At 39.2% G+C, this 9,931-nt stretch overlaps 1 protein-coding gene across 3 annotated transcripts in view; it reads left to right on the forward strand.

The window, feature by feature from the left end:
- Positions 1-9,361, forward strand: part of zc3h18 (zinc finger CCCH-type containing 18) — a 37,019-nt gene extending 27,658 nt beyond the window's left edge. For 2 of the 3 annotated variants that reach the window (XM_073850787.1, XM_073850788.1), the window contains exons 10-19: positions 112-297; positions 656-781; positions 930-1,025; positions 1,939-2,232; positions 6,168-6,278; positions 6,668-6,864; positions 7,322-7,512; positions 7,604-7,700; positions 7,860-7,956; positions 8,372-9,361. In XM_073850787.1, the coding sequence (XP_073706888.1) occupies positions 112-297; positions 656-781; positions 930-1,025; positions 1,939-2,232; positions 6,168-6,278; positions 6,668-6,864; positions 7,322-7,512; positions 7,604-7,700; positions 7,860-7,956; positions 8,372-8,597 (1,621 nt within the window). In that variant the 3' untranslated portion in view covers positions 8,598-9,361. The remainder of the gene's footprint in view (positions 1-111; positions 298-655; positions 782-929; positions 1,026-1,938; positions 2,233-6,167; positions 6,279-6,667; positions 6,865-7,321; positions 7,513-7,603; positions 7,701-7,859; positions 7,957-8,371) is intronic. The other variant, XM_073850789.1, reaches the window with a different exon arrangement.
- The last annotated feature ends 570 nt before the right edge of the window (positions 9,362-9,931 follow it).

Consider the following 9,931-nt stretch of genomic DNA (forward strand, 5'->3'; position numbering starts at 1 on the left):
TTCGCTTTCGTTAAGGAAAAAAATGGGCCGTTGAGTTGTTTGTCAGGCTTAAGAAAGTCACGCTATAGGTGCATTCTTTCTGAATCCCCTTTTTCTTGTTTTTCTTTTCAGAGGGCCAATGGAGCCCCCACCTAAGAAGGACATGGTCCCATTGCCCAAGAGGCCAGATGAATGGAAAGACCCCTGGCGCAGGTCTAAATCCCCTCGGAGAAGACCCGGCCTTATGGGCTCTCCTCCACGTGGCCGTAGACGACACAGACCCTCCGGATCTTCAGTTTCCCTTTCTAATTCATCTAGGTACGATAGCTGCCATGGACTACTGAGCCAGACATTGGTGTCATTTGATAATGGGAACTTTTGCCTACTTTTTTCACTAGGTGAAAAAGCCTCATGTCATTCCAAACCAGTTTGACTTTGTTTCTTTTGCAACATAAAACAATATTTTGAGAAAGGTCCAGTGTTGTTTTGGACCCCATTGACTTTCATTATATAGACAAAAATGAGTGTTGGTGTTCTAAAAGAAATAAAATCTGAATAAAAACGGGTTTGGAATTACGTGGGGATGAGTAAATAAATTAATTTGATTTTTTTTTGGGTGAACTGTTCCTTTAAGCTAAGTGGTGGTGCTTGTTTATGCATTTCTCCATTTTTCCAGGTCTTCATCCCGATCTTCGTCGTTCACGGGTTCTGGCTCTTCCCGATCTCGTTCACGGTCTTCTTCGATGAGTTCCTACTCAAGTCACTCATCTCAGCACAGCTCTTTCAGCGGAAGCCGCTCTAGGCAAGATATCACAGTTCACGACAATATCTTGATTTGTCATGCAAATTTGCTGTAATGACTTCCAGAACATTCAGTATACCACATTTATAATTGGCTGGCTTGTACTGTGAATGTTTGCTGTTCTTAATTACTTCATTTTCCATTCTAGATCACGATCCTTCTCTTCCTCACCCTCCCCGACCCCCTCGGCACAAAGAAACACTAATAAGAACAAAGCTGAGCAGCCTCCTGGTGCATTGAAAGGGTAAATAGACACACTCATGCTCACATTTGGTTTATACACTACTGTTCAAAAGTTTGGGGTGAGTACATTTTTATTTTATTTTTTGAAAGAAATTAATGCTTTTTTTTTTAGAAGGGAACCATTTAATTGCTCAGACATGACGTTACATTAAACTTTCTATTCCTCAAAGCATCATGTATGATGGTTTTCCACAAAAATTGAAGCAGCACAGCTGTTTTCAAAATTTTTCTTGAGTACCAAATCAGTGACCCTGAATCACAAAACCAGTCATAAGTAGTATGGGTATATTTGTAGCAATAGCCAACAAAACCTTATGGCTCAAATTTATCCATTTATCTTTTATGCCAAAAATCATTAGGATATTAAGTAAAGAACATGTTCCATGAATATATTTGGTAAGTTTCTTACCGTAAATGAACGAAAACGTAATTTTTCATTAGTAATATGCATTTCTAAGAACTTCATTTGGGGACTTTTAAAGGCGATTTTCTCAATATTTAGATTTTTTTGCACCCTCAGAGTGGTTGTATCTCGGCCAAATATTGTCCTATCCTAACAACCATACATCAATTGATGTAATTATTCAGCTTTTCAGATGATGTGTAAATCTCAATTTAAAAAAAATTTACCCTTATGACTGGTTTTGTGGTCCATGGTCACATGATTTATGAAGAGTCATGTGACTTGCCATTTAAACTTTTAATTATTATTTTATAATATTACTGTATTTTTAATTAAATCATTCAGAATTTAAAACAAATCTTACCAACCCCAAACTTTTGATTGGCAGTATACTAGTCTATATCAACACTAGCCTGAGGCTTATTGTTTTGTCTTTTTCTAGTTATAGTTGCCCATACTGCTCTTTTCATTTACTCACTGCATGCACGTAAAAATACATATTTCCATTCAGCCATCCATTGAAGCCTGGTGCACTGCCCCCTCCTCGCAGGGAGAAAGGACCCCCCAAAATGATGCCCAGCCCCTCATTGCCTGAACAGCCAGGTAAACCACCCAAGCCAATCCCTGAGGTGGGAAAGCCTCCCAACCCTCGTCCAGCTGGAAGACCTCCTGGGCCCAGGGAGCCCAGAGAGCCCAGAGAGCCCAGAGAGCCGAGAGAGCCGATAGAACCAAGAGAACCAAGAGAACCACCCAACATAAGAGAAGGACGCAAGAAAGAACGCCAACAGCACAACCCACCTCGAAGGTACGGCACACTTTTCGCGTTCATTCTGCCACTGACACACTATCGCTCTTCTTTAATTGTTTCATGGCCATTTACATGGATCGTTCACCCAAACATGAAATTTGCTCATGTTGTTCCAAACTTTTTCCACATTTTTTTCTATTGTAAAATGCAAAAGTTTTTCCCCTCTTCCACATGAAGCTGAGGCCTATCACAGCTTGGGCCAGAGCTGTTGAGCTCAGCAAAGCCACATTTAACAGCATATTAAAGGCACAATCTTATTCATATCGCTATTAAATATACCATTCTGTGTAGAATTCACATGGGTTCGATACATTTTATGGTCTGCATCGACTTGTGTGTCACACAACCGCAGCAATGTGAAACCAGACTTCTTTAGACCCAATGGAAAGCATATTTACACTGTCTGAATTGTTCCCTCTCCCCTATATAGTGCAGTACATGCCATTTACCGTACAGAAAATACTCTGGGGAAAAAGTGACCGGTTTCAGTTGCAGCTTAAGCGTCTATTTACAGTGTAGGGGGCGGGACGCTTCAGATTCTGGAGAGCATTTGATTGGACAGAAAGTTTGATGAGAAGCTGAAGTGCAGGGTGATGTCATCAAAGTCGTTGAGACTGTTAGAGACTGTACGTTTTGAATGCTTATATCTTCTAAATGCACATTTTATCATTGTTTTGAAGCACACTAGCTTGTAGATTAACCTTATGGCTAACATATTCATACTAAAAGCCAAAAAGCATTTATTTTGATTTCATGGGGACTTTAAGTTTCATTTTCAGTGAATAATGATTTAAAATGTCAACATTTCATTGAATGCAGTCTGTTAAATCAAAGTTTGAAATATAAAGCATAAATCTATACTTTTATTTTTTTATTTTTAATTCATAATACATGTATTTAAAAAAATATTATTTATTTAAATTTTTTTTTTTTTTTTTTTTTTTTTGGAGCCATTTTTGTCCATTTACTGGTTGATTTAATCACTTTGTTTTACATGGAATGAAATGTCAAAGAGATTTGGAATGACGTGAGGGTTAGAGGGTTAAATAGAAGAATTTTTTTCTTTAAGGTTAAGGATTGCATCACCATAAAATCTGGAGATTTTCTTTGTGGCTTGAAAGTGTGCTTGTGTTTTTAGTTTTGTTTTTTTGTGGTTTTTTTGACATTTGTGTTTTGAGTATATTTGCATATGAACCATTACCCAATAACCAGTGTTTGGTGTGTGTGTGTGTGTGTGTGTGTGTGTGTGTGTGTGTGTGTGTGTGTTTGAGTGTCTAGAAGAGCGCTTTTCAGCACAGGGAAGCAGCATGTGACAAAGTTCTGTGATATGTAGCAGTGAGAGTGAAGTTTCACTGTGAATGGGGAATATCCTGTGTGGGTGTTTAGGAAAATCTCTTGTGCCGCTTGTTCTAAAGCTTTAGAACAAAGATGCTTTTGTGGACTAATGATAGTTGTCATAACTTTCATTATGTTATTGGCATTTAGCCAGATGTTGTTGGTATTTCAGAGCACATCTGATACAGACAAACCTTTACTATTTCATATTAACATCAGCAAGTAAATATTCCTATTTTTCTAAGGCTGTGTGGCTGATGCTTGCCCATGCAAAACATAGGTTGCTGCTCTGCGGTTGGGTATTGTAGGTAGTGTTAGGTGGTTATTAACCGGCCATATCCACAAGATATCTTTCGCTTATTCTCCACCAATCTAAAATGGTGAAAATGGGAAGAAAATCTTCAACAACCTTCACCATTATGAAGCATTATTCATGATTGTTAAGGACATGCTACTTTGAGAAGTCACCTAAATATTCTGCAATATTCTGTTCAGATTCATATTTTTGTTCCTGCTGTCATTTTGAAATAGGGTTGGGCGATGTCGACCAATTTGGCATCGTACGATGTCTAATGTGAAACATCGCGATGGTCGATGGCATCGTCGGCGGGGGTGAGGGATGGTTGTTGTTAAATAATTAATTCATAACGAATTAATTAATTGTAGCCTACCGTTTCCACCAGTGCTTAATTTGAGCCGGATCCTGTTCCGGAAAATGTCAGATTTTGGATTTTTGTGTTCCGGTATTTGTTTTTAAAGGTCCGGCATTAAGAAGTGCATTAGATCGTGACCGTGCGTGCGTACGAGACAGCAAGCGCGGGTTTATGTAGATGTATTTGGAGGATGTGTGTTGGTCCTTAACATATTTTCGACCAGTCAGCTTTTTTTAAGTTCAAAATCGCTCTCATTGATTGCTTATTAACCCACTCTCTCCAAACGCATTTAATGAGCAGCGGAATGTTTAGAGAGAAAGTGTAATATCAGAAATAATACCAAGTCAAGCGAAATATTATTATGTAATAACATTATAAACACTATAAACATAGCTATAAGTTAGTTACCCTGACTCCAAAACGAATCATTTAAATGTAACGGTATTCAGAACAGAACAGGAATGAAACGATATAAAGTTAAGAAACCAAAACAAAGCGGAACTAAAAATAGCAGGCGTTGGGCTCACATACCTCTGTAATTCGGCACAAATCCAAGTGTTTCCATATTCCCAATGTATTTGAATGATAAACTGTTATTTATAATGTATACTAGGCTTTGTACTTGTACGTTCGTATTTCGATGGAAAAAAATATATTATCTTGTTTTTTGTTCCAAGCTCTGTTCGTTATGGTAAAACCATGAAAAAGGTGTATTTGGTGTAGTTTATTTAATCTAATTTAATTTAAATTATTTAGATTTTTTTCTGCTGTCTTTGTATGCCTCATTTATTAATGTAAACAAACTAGTTCGTGTAATCCGTTTGGGGTTAACAACGCTAACAACTTCCTTGTTATTATTTCCTCATGATAATAATAATAATGAAATAAGTAAAGATGCGGAAATTGAAAGCATGCATTTCATTTGGCTATATGTGATTATGTGTTTTTCGGGAGCGGGTTGCTGCTGCGGCGGGGCGGAGGATCACGATGCCGGCTCAGCATCATGATGTCTATCGGCGATGGACGATGGCATCGCCTATCGACCCAACCGTATTTTGAAATGCAAAGATGTTTTAATAGGGCAAAGGATAAACCCTTGAACAATTTAAAAATCTAAATTTAAGAAAGAAAGGAAACACATGATCATTTCCACTGGCAAGAATTTGGGTGTGTGCTTTGACTGTAAGGTGTCAACGAGTGCCAGCTGTGTCTGTACTTTCTCCTCACTCGGCTCTCATGGCATTTTTCACTTGTTTTTTTTTCACACGTTTTTTTTTTTTCACCAAGGCTTACTGCAGTCTTCAGTATCACATGATCCTTCAGAAATTATTCTAATATGCTGGTTTGGCGCTCAAGAAACATTTCTTATCAATGTTGAAATCAGTTGTGCTGCTTAATATTTAGAATTTTTATTTCAGGATCTGATAAATAGAATGTTTTAAATAACAGAATTCATTTGAAATAATATAAATCTTTTGGAAGTTTGTAGTGACGTACTGTGAGCACTCCCTGTAAATACGCTAAATTAAGAGAACTGCTTCTGTTAAAAGCTTATGATGTAGTCTCCAGTTATTATTGTCAAAGAGGAACCTTCTGTGATGTGACGCAGAAGAACATCAGGTGTGACATGGATGTTTTATGTTTTCTTCCCTTTGCTTTGAATCTTGCATGTGCAGATTTACCAGGACTACAGAAAGACTACAGCTTTGTGGTCTGAATGAACCTTTGAAGCTTCGTTTTCAGATTAGTTGATTCAGTAACCGTTCAAATAGATTAACGCTGAAGTTCATTCAACAAAGGATTCATCAGATGATTCAAATGATTCATTAAAAGAATCGGTTCAAATGAGATGTTCATTCTTGAACTGCACTAGTTTTATCTCCAGCGTGTGAGCAACATTTGATCATGTTTCTGTTTCTCTATTCCTGTCTGCTTCTCCTCCAGGCGAACAGTGAGTGGCAGTGTAAGTGGCAGCAGTTATTCTGGCTCCAGTTCGCGCTCCCGTTCCTCCTCCGCCTCAGTCTCCCGGTCCCGTTCCGGGTCCCACAAGTCTAGGTATGCGATGCACAGAGACAGTAGAGTCCAAATGGGGAAAAAAATCCTGTTCTCTTAAAGGGATAGTTCACCCAAAAATGAAAATTCTGTCATTAATTACTCACTCTCTTGTTGTTCCAAACCTGTAAGAGCTTCGTTTGACTTCGGAAAACAAATTAAAATATTTTTGATGAAATCCAAGAGCTTTCTGACCCTCTATAAACGGCAAGGCTCCTGCCTTGTTCAAGGTCCAGAAAGGAACCAAGAACTTTGACAAACATCTTACAGGTTTGGAACAATATGGGGGTGAGTAATTGACAGAATTTAATTTTTTTTTAATGAACCATGCCTTTAATTAAAAAGATCGAATGCAAATATTATGGTGTCACAGATTGTCTGTGATTTCACAGGTCTCTGTCGGTCAGTAGCGTGTCGTCTGTCTCATCCGCCTCCTCCAGCAGTAGCTCAGTCAGGAGCGCCGACTCTGATGACATGTACGCTGACCTGGCCAGCCCTGTGTCCTCCGCCAGCTCCAGGTCACCCACACCAGGCCATGCCCGCAAGGAAAGGGGCCCTCCACGGGACAGGGGCCCCAACAAAGACAGAGGTACTGTGGCCGTGGCGCAGGCCATTACTCAGGGCCCTATGATTTCCGTGATGCGGAAAATGCAGAATCCAGTCATAAATATGGAATTAACTGTATAATGTGGAATAAGGAATTTTCCAAATTTGGGATGAATAAATCAAAAGTAGGTCAGTACACTTAAATTAAAACATGATTATTGACTAGTGCATATTATATGGTCTTAAAAAGTCTTGAATTTCACTTGATCGTAGCTGTAGAAACCCTGAGTGAAATAAAATTTAAAAATATTACATAAACTAAAATAGCTGCCAAGCTAAAACTGTGATTTAAAAAAAAAATAAGGAAAAAGGAAAGCACATCATAAATTACTAAAACATGAACTGAAATAAACTGTAATAATTCAAAATATTAATAAATGTTTAATAGCATATAAATAATACTAAAACAACACTGCTGTTTTGTTTGCTGTGCCTTACAGGAAAACCGCCAAAGAAAGACGAGCCTTTCAAAGAGGAACGAAAACGTGTGGACCCCTCTGGTCTCCCCCCCAAGACCAGCTCTGGCATGCCTAGATCTGGCAATAGAGGTCACCCCATGCACCCGCCTCCAATGGGTCCTCCAGGAGGATACGGCTCTCACAAGGACATCAAACTCACCCTGCTTAACAAGGTAAATGGGAAAGTTGGTGTCGTTATGGTCACGCAGCTGCACAGAAGTGTATGATGGTTGGATGACTTCTTAATTCCTCTTTGGTCTTCAGCAAACCGACAGGGGCAATAGGAAAAGGTACTTTCCTGCCGATAAAGAACGACCCCCTTCGCCTCTCAACAAGAGGATGGCGCTTTCGCCTGACAGAGGTAAACAATACGACACAGCATATTAACTGTCCATTAGAAAACCCCTCCAGAAACGTGATACGCTTGTGTGGTTAAGGAGATCCGGAAGTTCGATCAAATGTGCATCTAATGGCGATGTGCCCTTTTGGTTCCTCAAACTTTTCTCTGATATCTTTATAGGTCGTGATAGGAGGATGCCCGGACGGCCCCCGCTGTCTCCAAGAATGGAGCGGCCCAAAGGCCAGGGTCCTCGACCCATGCCACCACAAGGAGAAAGGTCCGCCACTGGCACTTTCTTTTCAGTCACACTTTCTGAATATCCCTTCAAATATGTGGTGATTTCCAGTGATCAATTGATATGGCTTGTAGGGAAAAGTTTGAATGAAGTTAATTTAATTAGTTTGCTTGAGAATTATTAATTGACCTTTGGTATGGGTCTGTTTGTGTGCATAACATGTACAGATGTCTCTTAAGCAGTGATTGTGAGCTGATTTATTATTAATCGCACTTTTATAAAAAAAAATTATAAATAAAAGTAAATAAAAATCCCCATGTTTGTTCAGCTTTAGTTCCTTTTTACATGCATCAAGGTGTTTTGTAACAAAAGCTTTATCTTTGTGTGACTAAGACTAGAGATTTAAAAATATCCCTTATTTGTAAATCATTTGATTCTTTATATTTACCCTCTCCAGGAAGCGTCCTTTATCTCCGCCACCCAAGCCTTCTGGGAAAGGTCCTGCTGCTGTGTCTGCAGGTAAACCACCTGCTCCCGGGGCTGGATCCGGTTCTGGATCCGCTTCCAGTTCGGGCTCTGGAAAGCCAAGCAGCACCCTTTCTCGTCGCGAGGAGCTGCTGAAACAACTAAAGGCTGTCGAAGACGCCATAGCCCGGAAAAGGGCCAAAATCCCTGGAAAATAATAAACCTGGCGTCGGTTAATTTCTGGGGACTACTGTTTTCTCGCCCAGTGTTTGTCAGAAATGAGGAAATGGTCGCCGTTCTGAACTCTTAAGGGCTCATGTCCTGGGGAAAAGAGACCGCCGTTACATTTCTGCTTGTTTTGCCCTCAGAGAGAGGTTGTCTAGATTTTATATCGATGTTGAGAAGTGGCCCCGTTCACTTCGTCACGTTTGTTTTCGCAGGAAGATGGAATCTGTAGTGTCTCAACGATAAAAAAAACTGTACATTCAGCGCACATTTTTGCTCTGCCACAATTCCTTCTCTCATATATTCTAGTTGCTTTATCCCCACTCCTGTTATTTTTTGTGGTGTGACAGACGTGTGCTTGATCCGTTTGGACCGTCACGTTGGTCCTGCTCAATCTGGAACTGCCTTTTCATAACCATACACTTATGAAAGTCCACCTTAACCAATGACTTTGTCTATCCGCCACCACGTGTTTAGCATTTACTGTTTTTCACAATGTACAACTACGAAGTCAGGTGAAAGAATACCTGTTGCATTCTAGAGAACCAATGACAGTGATGTGAAGTATTGCTTTTTTAAGATTCTGCATTGTTTCCCCTAGCTTTTCAAGTGAGAACCTGCGTTTTATTTGTCCCTCATTTTTAGTTGAAAGTGTGAGAGGCTGCAATGGGGACACCCGGAGATAAGGAATAATTCCGTCTTGCTTTTTGTGACAGAAAAAAGCTTCTAAATAAACTATTTTGATAAAGATGATAAATCTGTTGAAGTGATTCCTCTTTATCTCATGGAAGACTTGTCCATCTGTGCACATATGAAGGTCTGAAGGCAAAGCACATGCACATATCCATCACTGGCAAGGTTGCCAGGGGTTCAAAACAAAAATTACTACTCAAAATGAGCCTAAAAATCATGTTTCAGATGAATTTGTATTCAATTTGTAATTATATTACTGGTTATAATGAGACTTGCATTGGGTTTGTTAAAACCAATAAATCCTAACAGAATATGTTCCAAAACAAACTTATGACAACTATTCTTAAATGGTTTTAATGGATAACATGTTCATTTGGTTCCTATTGTTTTTTGTTTTTTTTTCAAGCAGTTTCCCTGCTAAAATTTACATTCCACAGGCTAAACATCACATTATTTGAAAAAACAACTTGCAGCAACACTAGTGTTGAAGTTTCCCAATTCTGTGGGAAAACCGTGGACTTGGCAACACAGGTTTGTGTGGGGTTTTTTTTATTACTTGTCCCTGTTTGTTTATCCATCATCCGGCTTCTGCAGCTTTTAATCAATACTGACAGCAAATTAGTGAGGTCATGGT

Source organism: Garra rufa, chromosome 11 (genome assembly GCF_049309525.1).
Source record: "Garra rufa chromosome 11, GarRuf1.0, whole genome shotgun sequence".
NCBI lineage: Eukaryota > Metazoa > Chordata > Actinopteri > Cypriniformes > Cyprinidae > Garra > Garra rufa.